Source organism: Dryobates pubescens, chromosome 4, assembly GCF_014839835.1.
Source record: "Dryobates pubescens isolate bDryPub1 chromosome 4, bDryPub1.pri, whole genome shotgun sequence".
NCBI classification, from domain to species: domain Eukaryota; kingdom Metazoa; phylum Chordata; class Aves; order Piciformes; family Picidae; genus Dryobates; species Dryobates pubescens.
Genome location: NC_071615.1, coordinates 24,889,266 through 24,909,768, shown reverse-complemented (window position 1 = coordinate 24,909,768; position 20,503 = coordinate 24,889,266). Strand labels below are relative to the sequence as shown.

The following is a 20,503-nucleotide window of genomic DNA, read 5'->3' as shown; positions in this document are numbered from 1 at the left end:
TTCTAGATTAGGGAACTTCTCCTCTCATGTTTCCAAAGGATCAAAGCTCCTAGCAGGAAGAACTGCACTCTTTTTTTCAGATGGTATTTGAACACCCTTTAAGCAGTATACCTCTGTGTCAGAAGAACAGAATTATTTGGTACAAATCAGAGGCACTTGCCTTCATTGCTTCAACGGTAGCTAGCACACCTTGGATTGCTTCACCCTTCCACACACATTCAACGCCCACTGCCACTAACACACCACTTCCTCATCCAAATACATTAAACTTCAAATCTTTCTTCTCTCTCCTCTTCTCCCTGTCCCCATGTCCCCCCCCCACCCCCTTTTAAAAAGTATAAGGTTATTTATATAAAATTCAGTTACACAAATAATTCAGTAACACCTTGGCTATGGTCACTGAATAAGCTTTCTATGGTCCCAGTATGTTAGGAAATAGGAAAAGATCTGCTAACAAGTAATAGTTCATAATAGACAAATGTAGCTCAAGTTGATGAAACCTTAACATACAGCCCAGCTACAGTTTCCCATTCCATTTAACCATTATTTAGTAGAAGTGGATAAAAAGGATTGAATCCTCTAAGTGCGTACAGTTCGTAGTCAGTCCAGTGCCTCACTCAATGGCATGCTGAATTCAGCATGTCATTTTATTCCTCAGATTATTAACATCATATTGACAGACACAAATCAGAAAGAGCGAGGCAAAGAAAACTGTTCAGCCCTATGAAACTGAAACTGCTTTGTTACCATCAACTCCAGTATGGGGGTCTAGTACCGATTGGTTTGGAGCGAGTAGGAATTACACAGCAGACCTCAGCAGTTTGCTCTGCTTGGGAAGGTTTCCACTGTCACTTCTTCCTGCATCAGTGTCCTGTAATGCTAACTAGTACTTCGTTAGGTGTTAAAAACAACCATGTGTTCAGGAAGGTACAGAGATATGCACAACTGGGAGGGATGGAGAAATCATCCCATAAATGCCTGCAAGAACTGGGACAGAGTTAACAAAATCAATTCCATTCCCTTTTGGATTTCCTGACTCAAGGCATAATTAAAAAGACATTATGAATCAAAAATACAGATAAAAAAATCAATCAAAAAAAGAAATGCCTACAACTCCACTAAAAAAGGAGGTCAAAAGAATGCATAAATGTAATGGTGTTCTAGGTGGGGGGAACAAATGTTACTAGCAAGACAGTATGAGAGGCAGGAAATGGGAAACATCTTGTCACTGTAAGACAAAAGCCAAAATATGAGACTGCTGTGTGTAACAAGGCACAGGCTAGTCACACTTTTACTTATGCAAAATAGTGCTCAACCATGGTCTAGTTTGAGAATATCTGCAAGACATACCAAGATCTGAGAACTACTATAAATAATCTGACACAGGTAAAAATATATAAATTATAAAATTTTCTTCTTTGCTTTTCCCTCATTTTTTATCTTTCCATTATTAAAATACAGAATCTTAGTTCTCTGTATAAAACAAAAATGATACAAAACCCCCCAACTACAGGCTAGAGTTCCACACAACCTTTTTTTTTTTGTTCCACCACCTCTTCCTTATTTTTCACACTAAACCAGCCCAGCTTTCTAAACACTAAATACAGAGCAATGTCCCTGAAAATTCCACATTGCCACTTCTTTCTCACAAGAAGTCAACTTGCACAAACCTCCTCTTCACATACACCTCCCCCTTTCTCCATTCAGTTCCCAAAGAGAAGAGCAAATAGTCTTCCACAGACCATTATCTTCTTCAGAGCATGCTGGCAAGGCCTATAGCTACCATTGATGCAATTAAGGCAAGTGTCTTTGTGAAGGTTATACAAAACATTTTCTGCATAAAGAAAGTAGCACAGCCTAGTGAGTGCTTCTGCTCCAATAAATGATGAGAAATAGCATGTGAAAAGACATCAGAAACCCTTCAGGAGAAAAGTTTCCAATTTATGCTTCATTCAGGTGTGGGCTACATGGGTCTGGGTGGCACCCAGCTTCTTTTGTTTTGTCCTCTGATATAAAAATCAAAGAAATGCTTTGTTAAGTCAGAGGCATCTTCAAAGGAAAGGCTGAACTCTTGCAAACACAATGCAGATGACTGTCCTCTGCTTTCCTTCTTGGGAATGACAAGGTTCAGATGCTGCAGCTGAAAAGGCTTTCTCCCTCTCAAAGTGCTTCCTTTCAGTTACATCGCTGAAGAACGCTGAGACAAGGGTGGAAAGGTATCAGATCTTCTTCTGAGATCCAATCATGACCTTTGATACAAAGTTCACAATAGCGCTGGCGGGTTGCTCCGGATCATGCTCTGCAAATAGGTGGCACACGTTGTCTGTGGCACTGCCTTGCTTCCTGGCAACGAACCCAAACACTCTGCAAGGACAACAGCAGCACTGTGTCAGAGAACAGCCATTGCCTCATTTCAAACAGCAGAAAATACACAGCTGAAACCAAAAGCACAGACCAGACTTCAGCTGTGGGACTGCTAAACACAGTGGTCCAGATGCCCCAGCCAACTCGGGAGATCCCGAGTGGCTCAGCATGGACAGAACCTTCCTTCCGTTCTGTCTGTATCACATCCTATACTGCTTTCTTTCAGAGACATGCTGCTGACCCTGGGGACATATTCAACCTGACTGAAGAAAGGTTTTGGGGGCTACACATCTTAGTGAACAGAGTACTCAAAAAAGGACTTAAACCATCTATTTCTGTTTCTTTTAGAAAGCAGTGCCTGAGCTCTCTCTGGTTAGGCTTTTTCTTTTGGTGATGTGGGGACAATGACATCTGCCTTCAAAAGAAATCACTTTATAATGCACCAGTAATGACAGATTTGCATCACACACCTGTACCACCAGAGAGTATTTACACCCATGAGCCCTGTGGGAGATTTATAAAGTTATCAGTCTTCTAAGTGACACAAATGACACAAGCTATCAGTCTACATTACACAAGTAAGCTTGTGTCAGGGTTGCTGCATAAGTGGAACACAAAACTGAGTAGCAAATGGCTCAGTTTTCATTTCTGAAATGTCAGCCAAATCACTGATCTGCGGTCCAAATAAACCAGGCTAGCTCTGTCTCTGCATGTCATATAATTAGGCCCTGACTTGAAGAGGTGCAGATGAAGTAATTCAAGTCTAATTACAGTGAGCAGAGAGACTTTTGTCTCTGAACAGCTGCTTTTCCTTCCACACCTCTGACCAAGGTAATTTAGAACACTAGGAATTGGATGATACCCCTAAAACATTCAGTTAAAAGAAATGCAGACAGGTGCCACTTACTTTGCAGAGAGGCCATCTTTCATCCATCTTGTTGTCCATCAAGCAAGCAGTAAAAAAAACAAACAAAACCAAAACAAGGAATGAAGAAATAAAAATGAAATCTACGTTAGTTTTGTGTGTTTGCTTTAGAGCAACAATATAAACAACATATGAGAAACACTGCTCGTCTTCCTTACTTTCTATCCTGTGGATCCAAAGCACAGAAAATAACAGTGTTGACTGGGTAGTGTCGCCGAAAAAAGAGTCTGCAAAGGAAGAAATAAAACTAGTGTTAGGAATAGTTCAGATGCTTGAAGTTTTGAACAACAAACAGCCCTGAAATACAAATCACGTTTGCTCTAAATTTAATGACAACAATATATTTGTTTTGCTACCCCCAAGTGGTTTTTGAAAGCCACCTGAACTGATCCAACCAAGGAAATTCATACTTAGAAGGGTAATGTTGAGTTTTGGAAGTATGAAATGTAAGTTTTCTGAGAGCTGTCCCTTTAGATACACCAATGGGAAGCGCAGCTTTATGGAACTCATAAAGGATGTGATGCAGTTTAAAAATACAAGCACTCCTGAGCATTACAGCTGAAGGTTTTGCCCTTGATCTGCTATAAATGCTTGCAGATCCCATGGCAATTAGTCTGGCACTTCTAATTTTTTTAACCTATACTGAAATTCTGTTTTCCCTTTTTTGCTATTTTTGGTGATAGCCTTAATAGCCATTTGGTGCAAACTAATTAGAAACTAACTTTTTATCATAGTATTTCACAGGCTATTCAAAGCACTATTACAAATACTGGAGATAGTGTCTGCTTAGGCCAACTCCATTCAGTGATCTTGGTGAAAGACACCCTGAAGATTCATTACTGGACTTTCAAATGCTGCCAAAGCCATTTCCTTTCCCTTTTTTGTAAGGAAGGACACCTTTACAAAAGGTGTTGTGACAAAGTGATTTTACAGAGGTAGAAGCTGCATGTGGAAGTCATGCCCACAGCTCAGAACATTCATCCTCCAGTACTGCAGACAGCTGACACTGTCACCATCATTCTTCAGACAACCCTGTCACCCTCTGAGACAGAGGCTGCAGAATGTAACTGGAACAATCAAATCAAGAGTAGCCAACACTTGTTGGAGACAAAGTGGGATATTCCCTTCCCATCCCTCTCATGCTTACTTTCTTTGATTATCAGTCAGTGTGATTCCCTGTGCAGACACCTTGAAATGGACAACAGTTGAGATGGGAGAAGGGTCTTGCATCAGCGTCATGCTCAAAGCTTTCTGCACTGCCTGGTAGCCCGTGAGGGACTCCATCTCCACTGAATTCAGGTACCAAACATTACATGCTGTAATGAGAGAGGGCAAAGACTTTGAGAGGTCATTACCCAACAGCAAGACAAAAGCAATCTTCTCAGCAAAAACACACCAAAGGTACATTTGCCACCTTAGTAAAGCAAAGGGGGAAGAACAGCAGCAAACCACCAAACTTTCTACCTGTGCCTCACTTGGTCCCACTCATGCTTCGTAGTTTAAGACTATAGTTTTGGAGGTGCTAGGCCTTTGTTTTTAATACCTTTACATTGCAGCCAATGACTGTGTTTATCTGTTACCCCCAGATCCTGGCATTTAAATAAATACAAGCCAGCAGCCGAGAAGCCACTTGTAGGTATTACACCAGCAAAGGCATTCCTGAGGGGACAGAGTGGGGACAGCTTGCTTTTAAGTTCAATTACAGCAGCCAGTAAGAAAATACACATTTTGGAACCATGGGTTCATGTATTTTACACTTTCAAATGGTATTTAAAGAAAACCATTCACATGTTAGACAAGACAAGAATGTTTTCACCTGATAAAGAACTACTTACTGCAAAACTCACTTCTCATTAATTCCACAGTGGTTTCTACATTTAGCAGCTTTAGGGCAAACAAAACAACTTCCACACTCAGAAAAACTGCTGACTTACATATTTTTAGGTCTACTCTTTACCTCAGCACACACTTGCTTTTAAAAGTCCTAGTCATTAACAACTCACTGGTTTCTAAGGTAGTTAATTTTTATAACTGGTCTCAAAATCTGCAGTGAGCACTAAAGAAAGCAGTATTATACAGCAGTACTATAGAACTGTACAGCACTACATGGTAGCAGTGCCATATAACATTATGCAGTATAAATTACTATCATTAGATAGTACTACTAGAATTATTTGTAGAACCCTAGAATCATTTTGGTTGGAAAAGACCTTTAAGATCATTGAGTCCAACCAATGTCTTGTTCTACCAAGTCTGCTGACAACCCATGTTCCTCAGTACCACGTCTTTACCCCTCTGAAATACATCCAGAGATGGGGATTCAACCACCTCCCTGGGAAGCCTGTTCCAGTGTTTGAGAACCTTTTCAGTGAAGAAGTTACTTTTACTATCTAACCTAAACCTCCCATGGTGCAACTTGAGGCCATTTCCTCTTGTCCTATCCCTTGTTACCAGGAAGAAGTGGTAGAAGTCATTTTTAACGTACTTCTAAATTTGGTTTTCAAATGGAAAACCCTTCTTAGTTGCAATCTAGAGCACGAGAAACATCTGCAGCTAAACACTGGCACCAACAGACTTTATGTTTTGCTTTTAGGCTGGGAATGTGCTCTGTGAAGAAGGCTTAGTCCCTTGACTGTATTAGCGGGAACAGACAAGAAAACCTGGGCATTATTTGGCATAGAAAATGTTGCCATGAGGAAGGTTAATAAAGCAGAAAAAAGTCACTTCTTTGTGTAGTTTCTAGTCTTCAACTGTTACTCTCAAAGAAGGAGACGATTTCTGGTCAGCTTCTGAATTTAGATAAGGATTGTGAATGCTCATTAGGTTTTTCAGACAGCTATTATTAAGCAATCATTCTAGGAAAATTTTCTTTTTACTTGTGGAGCAGGAGGAGGGTGGAGTAGAGCAATGCAGGGAAGAAGTGCATCTGCTTTGACTAAACTGCAGGTGCTCACACAAGCTCAGACACTTGGAAAAGCAGCAATTTACGTTTTGGGTCTGCACCTCAGCATTGGAACCTCACAACTTGAATGTTGTTGTGACTGGGGAGGGACCTCTGAAACACAGAGAATCAGTGGGAAATGATGTATTAAGGCCAAAATCCCTCTAAGAATCTCTCTCAGCTTATTTATATATATTCAGCTTCCAAATCCTTCTTTAAAAACAACAAAACAGGGATAAAGCCAGTATTAAGTTCCACAAATGACCCACGAGGTGACAGCCTCCATAGGGAGTTACCTGACTCCTGCCCCAACTCAAGTAAACAGTACTGTTTTCTTTGAACAGCATTGCCTGAGTGAGGAGACACCAACACATGCTGCTTTTGCTGCGTTGTCAAGAGGGGAAGTTCTTTAAAAATAAAATCCATTCTGCTTGCTTTGTTCCCCATTGGCCACAACAAACACCACCAGTGCTGGCTGCCAGAGAGGCCAACATGTGCTCACTGCTGGCACAGCCTCGCAAAGGCTTGCAGTTGCCTCAGCCACACATTCCTGCCTGATGACAACACTCCAAGTGGTACTTCAGATTTTTAAGTCAAAGCAGATTGCTGCACAAGCAAGGAGCAACATTCTCTCCAGAGATGCTCAGCTTGGCAGCTGCCCTAAAATGGGTGACTGCAATGAGGCACAGTGCTCACAGAAAGGCACATCTAGCCACAACACTTCTGCTTGCGGCTCCAGTGGTGCCAAAAGAGAGTGGCAGATGTAGCATACTCTCCTGCTCCAACATGACTGATCAGGTAGACAAGTCATGAGAGAATTCACGGCAGCTTGAGGACCAAGAATCGTGGAAGGGCATGGACAAGATGCCCTGGATATGCGCACTGTACAGGGGAATTACACAGTGGCTGAGTTCTTACTAAGGCCAACTTTGAGACTGTGAAGTGTCACTCAGAACACCATGTCCAGGGTGCTAGGACACCACCACACATTTTCAGACTCGTTGGCTCAAGCTGCACACAAAGAAAGCAGATGACCAGCTATTGGAGAGCAATATAGATGGTATCGATGCACAGCATCACACTATTTGGAGGCAACCTTGCCAGGCTTCTTCTGTCACAGAAATACATTCATGCTAATATGTTCTTGGGGACAAAAGCTGCCCAGTAGAAGATGACCTGGGGGTGTTCATTGACAGCCAGATGAAGATGGATGTGTGCCCAGGTGGCCAAGAAGGCAAACAGGATCATGGCCTAGATCAGCAATAGTGTGGTCAGCACGACCAAGGAAGTGATCTTCCTCCTGGATCAGCACTGGTGAGGCCAAACCTTGAGTACTGGGTTCAGTTTCAGATCTATCACTCCAAGAAGGACATTGAGGTGCTGTAGTGTCTCCAGAGAAGGGCAACGAAGCTGTTGAAGGTTCTGGAGAACACACCTGGTGAGAAGCAGCTGAAGGACCTGGAGTTGTTTAGTCTGGAGAAAAGGCTGAGAAGAGATCCTGCTCTCCTGAAAGGAGGTTGGAAGCCAGGTGCATATTGGTCTGCTTTCCCTAGGAACAGTGGTGAGAAGTAGCCTCAAGTTGCACTAGGGAAGGTTTAGGTTGGATATGAGAAGAAATTTCATCCCTGAAAGGGTTCTCAAAGATCAGAACAGGCTCCCCAGGGAGGTGGTTGAATTGCCATGCTTGGAGGTGTTTCAAAGAGGCAGAGATGTGGTCCTAAGGGACACGGATTCACCCCAGACTTGGTAGAGTTAGGTACTGGTTTGACTTAGTCAGCTTAAAAGTCTTTCCAACCAAAATGATACTACAAGCATATGATTTTAAAACAATTTAACTTGCCACAATGAGTGCTACAGTATGCATGAGAATCCATTAAACAACCCAATGCAAAAGGCACTGGACCTTTCCTAACAACACATGCATCAAGTGAAGCACAGGGCAATGTTTTTAACTGTTTTTCAGACTGATGAGACAGAAAGCATTTGGCAGTGGTACTGTTGAACCCTATGCTGAGAATTTACCCCTACTGAACACTTTCCTTAGTTCCTGTTTGCCAACCTCAGGCATGGTTTATCAACCCCTGAAGCCACAGCTTGAAAATACTTTCTGTAAGTTCATCAGTTATGAAAGCAATGTCACAGGCAATGTCCACCTCCTACTCTCGTGGAAGACAATTGTAGAACTTAGGAGCTGGTTGCAGAAAACAGAAAGAACCTGGTACATACCCTCACACTGCAGCCTACGTGCACTTCTACACAGCACTCTGAATTGAAACCGCTGCCTTTCATAGAATCATAGAATCAATAATGTTGGAAAAGACCTCAAAGATCATCAAGTCCAACCTGTCACCCAGCACCTCATGACTACTAAACCATGGCACCAAGTGCCACGTCCAATCCCCTCATGAACACCACCAGGGACGGCGAGTCCACCACTTCCCTGGGCAGCACATTCCAATGGCCAATTCCTCTTTCTGTGAAGAACTTTCTCCTCACCTCAAGCCTGGCACAGTTTGAGACTGTGTCCTCTAGTTCTGGTGCTGGTTGCCTGGGAGAAGAGACCAACCCCCTCCTGGCTACAACCTCCCTTCAGGTGGTTGTAGACAGCAATAAGGTCTCCCCTGAGCCTCCTCTTCTCCAGGCTAAAACAATCCCAGCTCCCTCAGCCTCTCCTCATAGGGCTTGTGCTCGTGGCCTCTCCCCAGCTTCGTTGCCCTTCTCTGGACACATTTAAGTGTCTCAATGTCCTTCTCAAATTGAGGGGCCCAGAACTGGACACAGTACTCAAGGTGTGGCCTAACCAGTGCTGAGTACAGGGGCTTTCAACATCCTTCAGTCCAGCCTCTCCCGTCCTTTCAACATACAAAATCTGGCAAAAGTCAAATGCAAGGAAGAAGTTGAACAGACCTGCACCCTGTTTGAGAAGCTCCGCAGCTGAGTTTGCAGCAGTTTGTGGAGAGGTTTCTGCTATCTCCTCCAAGGGATCTGAAAACACAAAACACTGTCCATGACTGTCCATGTCTCATGTGGACCTGATTTGACAAATCAACACACACAGTCATGCATGAGTTTAGCATTTGTACTGGACAACTCTTTGCCAAAACCATGAAACAATCTTGTACCTGCAACTAGATTAATCAATGTGGGGTTTGTGTTGCATCGCAGTTTTTAGCCTCCAGTGCTGCTGCAGGAATGCTCAGCCTTTATTTCTTGACAGTAAAAGACATAGCTACATAGCTTATGCTGCAGGAACACACTGCATGTCACCTTAAAACAACACATGGAGCTGTGTTCCTTTCGTTACAACCTCAACATCTTTTAAACAGCACAATTCAATTATCTCATTTAATGCGTATCATTCACACTAACTTAGGCGCAAAATCTTTGTGTTTCTATGAAGAAATGAATGAACTGCATTTTGATTCCAAAGATGACAGAATAATCCTTCTTTCTTCATACCTGTGTAGAAAACAAACCTCTCAACTATTCAGACAGCAGTGTACTGATAGCAGCCAGCCTTCATCTCCTCTCTTAAAATTAGTGAGAATACTCTCCATTGTGTTGCTTCAGCTATATAAATGCATGTAAAACAGCTCATCTGCTGCATTTAATGTGATGTTTGCTGTCTTTGAATCATTCAAATGAAAGAGCAGTAATGTGATGAATATCACATGCTCATCTACACAAATGCCACAAACCTGCCATGTGCTGCACCCAGAATCATTAACCACAGAAGATCTTAAAATGCATGATTCATCAGATTCAAAAAGAAACCCAAAATAAAGTTTCATTGTGGTATGTTTATTGGGGTCAATGCAAATGTTTCAGATCTGCACCTCTGCCAGAACAGAAGGAGCTTTCCATTTTAGGTGAGGAGGATAAGGATAACAAGCCCACCAAGCACACTGGTTTGCCATATAAAGAGATCTCTGGTCACAAGCACCAGAACATCTTTTTGTGCTAAAATGGTTTCATTAATGTATTTACATAATTCAAATTGTATGTTTGAACACTGACATATGGCCTGTAACAGAAGTGTAAGGAGTTCAGTAGAAAACCACAGGCATGCTTAAGATTTCAAGAACACATCTGGTGTTAACTTCATTGTGGGAGAGTAAGAGACAACTGAATTGTGGGGCAGGAACAACTACATTTTGTTGTTTCCCTAGAGTGGTTTATGAAATCACCATAACCAAAATGAGAATTGCAGTCCCATCATGCAACACAGGCTATTTGACCTTTTACTTAAACAACACTGGGACCTGGGGAAGTTGCTATTTCCTTCCTGCCAGTGTCACTCTCAAAGCACCTTCTATTCTTTACCTATTTTGCCTTCCCTAAGGCGCTTTTGCCACTCAGACCTAAATGAGTGCTTACATCTAACCATACATGGGCATAATCTCATGTCTGAGAAATACAATTCTCTTTCTCCACATTAGATTACTGCACAGCTTTCCACAAGGCATCACTATTTATGAGTGGAACATCACAGTACTGGTCTGCTCACAACCACAGCTTGGGTAAGAGCCATCAGCAGTAGTGGAGAGCCACCTTGAATGAAAACACATTCCCTGTCAGTTCTTGCTTAGATCTCAACTTGTGACACTTTCACCAGCCTTCAGACACTGGCACTTTGAAGCAGCACTTGGTTGAGTGTATCTCTACTGTACTTTAACAAGCATACCTCTGTCTGGGATGAGAAGCTTGCAGGGCAATGCCAGTGGTGTGATGGAATGCTGGTACACCAGTGCTGTCAAACTACCTGTGGTCAGAAGAGTAAAAAGAGATGCACAGTTAACTTGGCAGACAAGAATAATGCTTATCAGGCATGCTGGCACTCAAGTATTTTAAAGACCAAGTGGCCTCCCCCCTGCCCTTTAAAAAACAAAAAAATCCTATTGGCACCTAAGCCAAGATGTTCTGTCAGCATTAGGGTATTTGTGTTTCCCAGCACTGTCCCAGTTGGAGGTATTCAAACTCACTAATCACAATCGTATGCTCCCTTTCCCTGCTCAAACTCTGAATGGCTTAGCTTTAAATGATGAAAGCACAGAAATGACAAACCCAGTATGGAGGTCAGTGAATTCCTTCAATGCTCTTAAATTCTGCTACAGTAAATGTAGGTAAATCTTACATGAGTACAGTAAGAGCAGAAGTGGTCAATGCCATGTGATAAAGTAGAGAAAGAGCAAGGAGCTCTGCCTCTTAGCTCTGCCTCTACGCAGCAGTGATGTATGTAGCACTTTCTATTCAATCTTCCTTTTCTATTCAGTCACTTTTGTGATTTGGGCTTGGCTTAATTACAGTAATAAAACATCAGTCATCCTGGGTGTCAGCAAGCCTGGCCATACTCTGAAGAGTGAGGACAGTGTAACCATCAGTCTGTACAGAAAAACATCCTTCAGTGCTGTTTACTAACAAATACAGAACACTGCAACCAGGCATTTGGAGAAAAATCAGTTAACAAAACACCACCTCACTGCTGCTCACAACCCACCCCATGAAATGCTCCAGGTGTGGGACTGAGTGGCTAGAAACCTGCCTGGTGGAAAAGGAGCTGGAAGTGCTGATTGACAGCAGCTGAAGATGAGCCACTGTGTGCCCAGGTGGTCAGGAAGGCCAACAGCATCCTGGCTTGGATCAGGAATAGTGTGGCCAGCAGAACTAGAAGAGGGACTGTCCCCTAGTGCTCAGTACCGGTGAGGCTGCATCTCAAATACTGAATTTAGTTTTGGGGCCCTCACTACAAAATGGACATTGAGGGACTGAAGCATGTCCACATAAGGGCAACAAAGCTGGTGAAGGCTCTGGAGAGGAGTGTCTGAGGTAAACAGGGTTCTTTAGTTTGGAGAAAGAGGCTGAGGAAGACCTTCTAGCTCTCTACAACTCCCTGAAAGGAGGTTGTAGTGAGGCAGGTGTTGGTCTCTTTTCCCAAGTAAATAGTTATAGGAGGAGAGAACGTGGCCTCAAGTTGCACCAAGAGAGTTCAGTGTGGATACTAGAAAAAATGTCTTTCCTGCAAGAGTGGTCAACCATTGGAACAGGCTGCCCAGGGTGATGGAGTCACTATTTCTGGAGGTGTTCAAGAAATATGTGGACATGGCACTTTGGGACAGGGTTTAATGGCCATAGTGATGTTAGGTTGACAGTTAGACTTAATGATCTTAGAGGCCTTTTCCAACTGAAACAATTCCATGATTCTAAGGAAGCTGGGGGGGGCAGTGTTTATAAGTGTATGTAGCAATAGGACAAGGGGCAACGCTTTTAAACTAGAGAAGGGCAGACTTAGATTGGACATTAGGAAGTTCTTTACTATGAGAGTGGTGGAACACTGGAACAGGCTGCCCAAGGAGGTGATTGAGGCCCCATTCCTGGAGACATCCATGGTGAGGTTTGGTAACTTCTAGAGGTCCTTTCCAACTCAGTGCACTGTGTGATTCAGTAGCAGTCATCCAGCTCAGCTGTCTGAGCAGCACTGGTAGTGGTAGGCAAGCTTGACCACTTCAAGCCTGGTCATGTGCATCTATGCTAGAATGCCCTGCACATATACTAAAGGTATATAAGCTATCATCTTAGAAAGTGTTACAGAAATCATCAGGACCTGAGCAAAACATTCATTTGCACACCATCCAAGTCTACAAAAGAGCCCTGGCAAAAGCAAACTGTTTCCATTTTCTGCCTCCCTGTGACTCACAGCACTTACCAAAATATGGTTCATTTGGGCATCCTTTCAAGCGTACCCCCTTGTGAGTGCATTCAATCAGAAAATGCCTTACAAGTTCATTTGACAAATCTCCAGCTGTGTTGGAAAAGAAAAAGAAAGCTCATGAAGAAAAGCCTTGAATAAACCAACAGGCTCACAGATTAGCAGGTCTTTATGAAGCAGTTTTCCACATTGTCACCAAATGTTTTAAATACAGCCTGCAAAGGATACATCAGACCTGCCCTGCTGCAAGGTTAAGAGCTGCAGCACCAAGGCCATTTTGCACAAAACCAAACAAGCAAAGAGCTGGCTTCAGACACAGAGAGGGAAGGGGGCTCTAATGCCAAGAGACTGGCATCCAAATATACACCGGGTGTCCAAAACGTCCAAGTGTGGTCCCAACCACAGACATGAAAAGTGATTTGAAAAATGAATTGTTAGAAATTCTGATGAACTTAAGAGAATCATAGAATCATTCAGCTTGGAAGGGACCCTTACGGGTCATCTAGCCCACCCCCCCTTACAGTCAGCAAGATTATCAACTAGTTATAATTTTTCTACAAATTAACAGCATTAAAAAGAAAGTTGTTTCAAATCAAAAATTCTAGCAAAACCTAGGAAAAAAAATATATATTTGGACAACTTGAAATCTGTACTAAAGTGAGAAGTGAAAACCTCACTTCAGTAAACTGCAGAGTTTTGGTCCAAAGGCATTCATGGGAAAATTCCCAGGCAAAACTTGCCTGTTAGAAAAACTTGTATCCAATGTGACAAGGCAGTAAAAGTGTGATAAAACACTTCAATTTCTAGTGACAGTTCTGCTGGCAGAACTCTGCCTCTCAGATTAAAGCAACAGAAGACTTAGCTACACAAAGGTCTCTCAATGCCACGTCTCACAGTGAACTTTAGACTAAAACTGCAAGCATTTTAAAACTTTAAGTCTTTGTTCCTGAAAGCAAACAATTACATGATACACTCAGGTTTTACTAGATTTTTAAAGACAGTTTTTATCTCTCAGGAATCTAGGACAAATTGAAGCTGTTATGTGGGATGTAATAAGGAAGAGGAGATTGCAAAGCCAAGAGGCACATGAAAATTCCCTTGAGACTTAGCATTCTTTTCAATCTATACACACACACATATGCACACATATAATTAAGACAACATCATTACTTCTTGAAAGACTGGTTCACAGTGTTCACAGTAATGCACACTTGCCTACAAACTGGTTCTCTCTCCAAGTAAATAAAGGGTTACTTCATAGCAGAGGGACAAAGCTACCCAACCATTCAAACCTGAACAAAGGAGCCACAAACACAAAGGCTCCCTTTGACTCAGCCACAGTTCAGGAAGCACCACATCCAGGGTTGACTTTCAAGCTAACACAGATGAACACATTAATCTGGATAGCAAAACTGCAAGCAAACACGGCAAAGATCACCTTTTCAAATAGCTTACTCTCTGCCATTTTGCTCTCATAACTATTAAAAATAAATTAGAAGTGTGTGAGGGATGGAGAAGCCTGGAACAAGAAACAGTGCAGGAGACTGAACAGATTGATGCCTTCTGGGATGAAACAGTGGAAACTAAAAAAGCGAAGTATCAGAGTGAGAAGAGGAAGAATGCTAAAGTATCATGGGAAATTGTCTCTTGCTACTACTTGCCTGTGGTACAACTAACAGACTGACTCCTAAAGGCTAGGAGAGTTTGAACTTTCATGTCTTCTGGATTTTGTTGGTCTGATTAAAAAAAAGAAAATGATTAACTAGAAACACTTATAGCCACTCTCCATTCACCCATTTGTTGCTGCTGTCATCACCCCAGTGGAGAACACCACCAACCTTGTTTTCACTGCAGCGGCGCTGTTGACCTTTCTTGGCAATAAGAAAAGGATTACATGGCAAAATTCTATTACAAATTGTGTCAAGGTACCAGATGAAGCAAATACAGAATTTGTACAGAGTTACTCTGATAGAGGTGGATCACTAACCTTGCCCCGGGGTAACAAGGAATCTTAAAATAAAACAAACCAACAGCCAGCCAGTCAACCAACCCTAGACAAAGCCACACTTCCAGAACTACAACATGGAGAATCACTTCTTTCCTGGGATCTCAGCTCCCTATCTCACCAAGCACCATGCACTAATGAGACATAATAAGCTTTGTCAAAGGAAAACAGCAGCAATGAAAGCCACCCAACTACCCTTGCAGCAGCAGCAGTACAAATCAAGCCAAGAACACAACAGGAACTGGCAGCTGAATTTCCATACACTGATTGATGCTTTCCCTATGTTTTTCTCATTTTACCTTTCACAGCTATGAGCCACAAGTTATACATGGAAGCACTGGAGCTGAGAGATTCTCCTTTAAAGAACACTTATTTTAAACAACTCTCATCTTTCCTTAGGGAACCTCCTCAGATTTATATCTAATGTAGAACTGTCTCAAACCCAAACCTCAGGGCCACAACTATTGAACTTTTCAGTTGAGCAAAAGCTGTACACAATGGTATATAGATCCAGTGTAGACTTTTGGTTGCTAGGGAGGACCCATTACTGAGATGACAATGTTTTTTCCTTTGGTTAGTAAGGTACAACACATGCACAGCCACAGTAAACATACATTTCTCTCTCAACAGACATCTTAACCAGTCTCCTTTAACACCTGAAGCCTGCAAACTAAGTTGCACTTACTATAAGAGGGGATATTCCTCCAGATTATTACCCAGTAACAAGGACTTCCCACTGTGTAAGGCTTGTGAATTACAGAAAGCATACAGTACCTTTCTTGTTTGACTGCAGCACAGAAGGAGGTGGTGTAGCAACTTTCATGGCCAGCCCATAGGCTCCCCGGAAGGAATGACTGTCTCTAACAATGAATGAGCCAGGCTCCTTGTCCTTGAGAACAGCAATGGCTGCAAAGGATTCCAAGAAGAGAGAGAAAAACAGCTACAGAACCATGTACACATCCAAGAAGTGCAGAACAGCAAATCTATCATTAACAGGAGACTACAAGAAAGAACAATCCTTTACTGCTTCCATCACTGTAAGACTGAATGCAATCAAGCATATTTGGGGCACCTAGAAACTCTCTCTGCTGTCCTGCCAGCTCTTCTATAAACACCACTGCCTGTCACAACAGGCCAGTAGTATCCTGGCCTGGATCAGGAACAGTGTGGCCAGCAGGAGCAGGGAAGTCATTCTGCCCTGTGCTCAGCACTGGTTAGGCCACACCTTCAGTACTGTGTCCAGTTCTGGGGCCCTCAGTTTAAGAAAGATGTTGAGATGCTGGAACGTGTCCAGAGAAGGGCAGCAAGGATGGGGAGAGGCCTCGAGCACAAGCCCTGTTAGAAGAGGCTGGGAGCTGGGGTTGCTTAGCCTGCAGAAGAGGAGGCTCAGGGCAGACCTTATTGCTGTCTACAACTACCTGAAGGGAGATTGTAGCCAGGTGGGGGTTGGCCTCTTCTCCCAGGCAACCAGCACCAGAACAAGAGGACACAGTCTCAAACTGCACCGGGGGAAGTTTAGGCTTGAGGTGAGGAGAAAGTTCTTCACAGAGAGAGTTGTTAGCCATTGGAATGTGCTGCCCAGGGAGGTGGTGGAGTCACCATCCCTGGAGGTGTTTAAAACCAGACTGGATGAGGCACTTAGTGCCATGGTTTAGTTGATTAGTTAGGGTTGGGTGACAGATTGGACTTGATGGTCTTGGATCTCTCTTCCAATCTGGTTGATTCTATGGATTGTGGGGATGTGAGCAGTAACATCTTGTGCAAATTTCACAGGTACTTATTTCAAGAGAAGCCTGAACATGGAGATCCCTACTGATTTTTAAACTCAGAAGAAAGTGCAGGTCCCACCAAGGTTCATACAACCATGTGATTCCTGCTTACATTTAATCAACTTGTTAGAAGCATGACAGAGAGCACAGCATAGCTCCAATTACCAGGCCAACTAGACAGCACTGGGTTTCTTTTCCTGTGCAGCTTCAATAGGCAGAGCAGATCCATTTCCATCTACCATCATGTTTCTGCCTCTTATTAGTTTTAAAGGAAGGGATGTAAATGAGTATTTGCTCTGGACTGTCGAAGGACTGAAGTATCTTACATCTGAACTCTGTGATACCTGCTGGGAGAGTGACATGAAGTCATAGAATCATAGAATCAATAAGGTTGGAAAAGACCTCAAAGATCATCAAGTCCAACCTGTCACCCAACATCTCATGACTACTAAACCATGGCTTCAAGTGCCACGTCCAATCCCTTTTTGAACACCTCCAGGGACAGTGACTCCACCACCTCCCTGGGCAGCACATTCCAATAGCTAACAACTCTCTCGGTGAAGAACTTTCTCCTCACCTCAAGCCTAAACTTCCCCTGCCACAGCTTGAGATTGTGTCCTCTTGTTCTGTTGGTGATTGCCTAGGAGAAGAGACCAACCCCCTCCTGGCTATAACCTCCCTTCAGGTAGTTGTAGAGAGCAATAAGGTCTCCCCTGAGCCTCCTCTTCTCCAGGCTAAACAACCCCAGCTCCCTCAGCCTCTCTTCACAGGGCTTGTGCTCAAGACCTCTCACCAGCCTCCTTGCCCTGGACACGTTCAAGTCCTCCTCACAAGAAACCATTTGCAGGGAAACTGCTCTTGCATGAAATCTAGTAGCTCAAAATCTTAAACTCACTTTGAAAAAAGACAAGAGGTTCATCTAATGGTTGACCTAACTTTGATCTTAATAAAACCATAGCATTTGGAGGTTTTTCTTCCCCCTAAACTCTTAGGAAATACTTGGGGTTTGTTTCCAGAATTCCTAAGTATCAGAAAGAAACACTGGGAAAAGCCCAAATTTGACCCTGAAGTCCTTCTCTCTTTATAGATAAAACATGGAAATTGTGAATATGGGGCATGATGCCATATTTTACAAGGCCTGGGCAATGACCACATCAGAATCACACACAAACACTTTTTCTTTCCCATGAAAAAAGAGTAGTAACAAAAAAATGAGGAGACTGAGGCATAATTTTCTCTTGAGTAATGCACATGTGTGTAAGTTCTGAAGTACTCATCTGTCAGATGGTGAAGAAAACAACTATTTTCACAATAACCTGTGATGTGTGGAAAGGAGGAGTGTGAATATATAAATCCCTGCAGGATATAAATTCAGCAGTACTAACATTTCTACATCCCCAAGGAAACAGTACTCATTTCTCACAGCAGCTGTCAGGAAGCACAGGAAAAAGGAACAAGCAATCCAGCTTGTAACAGCTGTACAGCTTTTTTAAAAGGAATGTTTTTTAGCAGGGTACTATGCTAAAAGGTTTGGAAGATTTTCTATTCATTAGTTCAAGCAGGTAGGTTTGAACTGCCTTTTATGATCTACCTCCCTTACTGGACTGGAACCAATCAGGAAATGTTCTTTTCACAGTTAAAGACTCAGTTTCCATTACGGGTGGAGAGAAGACAAGGGCAAGAGGACTGGAATGCAAAGAGCAGTAAAACATCATCCAAAGATGAATTAAGGATCTGTTTTCTATGCTCTTTATTCCCCTGGGCTCATATTTACCATTTGAGAAAAACCTCAAGCAGACAGACACAGTAATTTGTCATTTGCCAGTAGCTGAAGGCTATTTTGGCTTAGGAGGAACCAATCTGTCATTTTTCCTTTTTGACAAGCACATTTCAGGGATCCAAATGTGAAATCCTGCCATAACTCACTAATGCAATTCAGCACAGCTGGTAAGGACATGAGCGCCACGAGCTCAGCTGCACCTGCAAAGCACCCAGCATGTTGTATCGTTGCACGGACAAGAGGCAAGCTTGTGTGCAGATACTTCCACACAGGTACTAAAAGCTTTCTTCATCTCAATATGTCTCCATATCACAGTATCACTAAGGTTGGCTATCAATGCACTACACATGTTTGGTAGAGCACAAAGATGTTGCTCCATGGGAGTGTTATTTTCATAGAATCATAGAATCAATAAGGTTGGGCAAGACCTGAGAGATTATTAAGTCCAACCTATTACCTAACATCTCATGACTAACTAAACCATGACTTCAAGTGCCACATCCAATCCTTTTTTGAACACCTTCAGGGATAGTGACTCCACCACCTCCCTGAGCAGCACATTCCAATGGCCAACAACTCTTGCTGTGAAGAACTTTCTCCTCACCTCAAGCCTAAACTTCCCCTGGTGCAGCTTGAGACTTTGTCCTCTTGTTCTGGTGCTGGTTGCCTGGGAGAAGCGACCAACCCCCACCTGTGTACAACCGCCCTTCAGGTAGTTGTAGAGAGCAATAAGGTCTTCCCTGAGCCTCTTCTTCTCCAGGCTAAACAACCCCAGCTCCCTCAGCCTCTCCTCAAGACCTCTCCCCAGCCTCGTTGCCCTTCTCTGGACATGTTCAAGAGTCTCCACATCTTTCTTAAACTGAGGGCCCCAGAACTGGACAGAGGACTCAAGATGTGGCCTAACCAGTGCTGAGTACAGGGGCACAATGACTTCCCTGCTCCTGCTGGCCACACTATTTCCAATGCAGGCCAGGATGCCATCGACCTTCTTGGCCACCTGGGCACACTGCTGGCTAAAGTTCATTTACTGACACTCAAAGAATAATGTATATCACTTGCAGCTGACAATGAAATTTAGGCTACATGAGGATGCTTTTATGATGACTTCTAACTAATGGATCAATCTTTCTTTAGCATCTCCCAACCTATCATCTGTTCAGGGAAATGCACATGGCTGAGATCATGCCAGAGCAGCACAGTATCACAGTATCACCAAGGTTGGAAAAGACCTCAAAGAACGAGTCCAACCTGTCACCACAGACCTCATGACTAGACCATGGCACCAAGTGCCACATCCAATCCCCTCTTGAACACCTCCAGGGATGGTGACTCCACCACCTCCCTGGGCAGCACATTCCAATGACGAATGACTTTCTCCATGAAGAACTTTCTCCTCACCTCAAGCCTAAACCTCCCCTGGTGCAGCTTGAGACTGTGTGCTCTTGTTCTGGTGCTGGTTGCTAGAGAGCAGAGACCAACCCCTTCCTGGCTACAACCACCTTTCAGGCAGCTGTAGAGAGCAATGAGGTCACCCCTGAGCCTCCTCTTCTCCAGGCTAAACAATCCCAGCTCCCTCAGCCTCTCCTCATAGGGCTTGTGCTCAAGGCCTCTCACCAGCCTTGCTGCCCTTCTCTGGACACTTCCACTCAACATGTTTCTGAAAGCAGAGTTGTTGGTATTACATCACACACACACCTGCCATTCCAAAACCTGGAGCTACTCAGTGAGGTACACTGGCAGCAGCTACCACAGGCAGATTTAAACTACTTTGTAGTTAGTTCAGTTAGACTAATCATTTGTTTAATTAACTGAGTGTATTTTGAGGACCATTTGACTGCGCTCCACTGTCAAATTCAACCTCTGGTTAAAACAAATTAAGTAAGTTTGTCTGTGGTCCTTCTAGGTTTTATATTTCTTCTTGCACTCCTTTTAGCCATCAGGCACACATGAAAAAACACTCCTGGCAAATTCACCATCTAGGTTTGGTGCCAAAGGGGAATCCAGAATATACAT

General features: G+C 43.2%; 1 protein-coding gene across 1 annotated transcript in view; it reads right to left on the bottom strand.

The window, feature by feature from the left end:
* Positions 1-325: 325 nt before the first annotated feature.
* TNS3 (tensin 3) overlaps positions 326-20,503 on the bottom strand; it is a 111,971-nt gene continuing 91,793 nt past the window's right edge. The window contains exons 21-28 of the mRNA XM_054160963.1: positions 15,716-15,847; positions 12,934-13,029; positions 10,915-10,992; positions 9,138-9,215; positions 4,437-4,605; positions 3,448-3,516; positions 3,272-3,298; positions 326-2,364 (exon numbers count right to left, since the gene is read on the bottom strand). Of these exons, the coding sequence (XP_054016938.1) occupies positions 2,220-2,364; positions 3,272-3,298; positions 3,448-3,516; positions 4,437-4,605; positions 9,138-9,215; positions 10,915-10,992; positions 12,934-13,029; positions 15,716-15,847 (794 nt within the window). The 3' untranslated portion in view covers positions 326-2,219. The remainder of the gene's footprint in view (positions 2,365-3,271; positions 3,299-3,447; positions 3,517-4,436; positions 4,606-9,137; positions 9,216-10,914; positions 10,993-12,933; positions 13,030-15,715; positions 15,848-20,503) is intronic.